At 44.5% G+C, this 1,665-nt stretch overlaps 1 protein-coding gene across 1 annotated transcript; it reads right to left on the bottom strand.

The window, feature by feature from the left end:
* Positions 1-271: 271 nt before the first annotated feature.
* On the bottom strand, positions 272-907 carry LOC128129090 (uncharacterized mitochondrial protein AtMg00810-like). The gene has a single exon (XM_052767780.1). The coding sequence runs from the start codon at positions 905-907 to the stop codon at positions 272-274; it is 636 nt and encodes a 211-aa protein (XP_052623740.1).
* Positions 908-1,665: the final 758 nt, after the last annotated feature.

Raw genomic sequence — 1,665 nt, 5'->3', positions numbered from 1 at the left:
CAGAATCGTCACGCTCGAAAGGAGCGCCAACGACTCCACAAACTTGCTGCGCAACAGCGGCAAGTGGAAACCCCCACCCCTCCAGTGCTAGCACGACCCCTTTCACAAGTCCCAGACATCGAGTCCAACCCTACACACAATAGTGGTGTCAAATTCGGACTCTTTAAAGGGAAATTTTCGAAGTGGAGGAACGAGGACGGCAGTCGTGTCCAGGTAACTCAGACTAAGCACCTCACTCCTACCACCAACACCATACGAACCAGCCATGTCATCAGTGCGGTGAGACGGGACACATCAAAAGGGATTGTCCAATAATAAAGAACTCCGACGCAGACGGGAGGATACTAAGGATCACTGCTGCAAGAGAAACGATAGGGGTTTCAAGAAAATTCAAACCGTAATCCAACAGCTGATGTTGAATCCAGATAACGTGAGAGCAACAGGCAAAGGCAACAACGTATTCAACTTCAGTTATTGAGGTTGAGACAGTTTGGTGTTTCTTGCATTGCCACGACACTAAACGGTCTCCTAGGAATTGACATCCCCCTGACGTTGATTTCCTGTCAAGTTCACAACCTCCATAATTGTTGTCAGCAAATGCATATAAATCAAAATGAGGATTTTTAGGATACCCAAGACCAAGTTTTGGGCTACCTTTGAGATACCTAAATTTTTTTTTGACAACAGTTAAATGAGAGAGTTTAGGATTAGCCTGATAACGTGCACATTGACAAACTGTGAACATGATGTCGGGTCTGCTCGCAGTCAGATACATCATGGATCCGATCATCGATCTATACTCTTTTTGATCTATGGATTCTCCATCAGGATCTGGAGTCAACATGGGTCGTTCAACCATCAACGTCAAGGCAACTTTGGAATCTTTAAATGCAACCTTCTCAAGCATGTCTTCTATGTATTTTCCCTGATGCAAAAGGATTCTGGTTGAATCTTTTCAAACTTGCAGCCCCAAGAACATGGTCATTTCTCCAAAATAACTCATCTCAAATCTCGTCTTCATAACAACCTCAAACTCTTTGCACACCTTTGAACTTTTTGACCCCAAAAATGATGTCGTCAACATAGATTTGTACAAGAATCAGGTCTGCACCCACATGCTTGATGAATAAGGTCTGATCGATCGTCCCGCGTGTGTACCCATGCGCAAGCAAGTGCTCTGTAAGAGTTGCATACCAAGCTCTGGGAGCCTGATGTAACCCATATAAATCCTTGTCCAACTTGTAGACATGATTTGGACACCTCGAAATAACAAAACCAGGAGGTTGATCAACATAACTTTCCTCTTTCACAGCGTCGTACAAGAAGGCGGTCTTGAAATCCATCTGACATCTCCACTCTGACTCCTCGTTTTAACCCCTTCTCCCAGTGGCCTGATGACATTTTCGATCGGATGATCGTGTTGAGTTCTAGTGGGAATTTCATGGCTGATCTCATTGAGTATGACAGGAAGGTTGTTGATATTGATTAATCCATCATCTGCTGAATCATCCGCCTCAGACGATCTGGAACCATGAGAGGTGCTTGCCACATACTCATTTGCGGTTGGCTCAGGAAAGAGAAGCTCCATGAAAGATTGAGTAACAGCGGAAGTATCTCTGGTCATGAATTCTCTTTCAACAGGAGTGAGAGGAGTGACTTCAGCAT

Source organism: Lactuca sativa, chromosome 9, assembly GCF_002870075.4.
Source record: "Lactuca sativa cultivar Salinas chromosome 9, Lsat_Salinas_v11, whole genome shotgun sequence".
NCBI lineage: Eukaryota > Viridiplantae > Streptophyta > Magnoliopsida > Asterales > Asteraceae > Lactuca > Lactuca sativa.
This window is presented reverse-complemented; position numbering and strand designations above follow the sequence as displayed.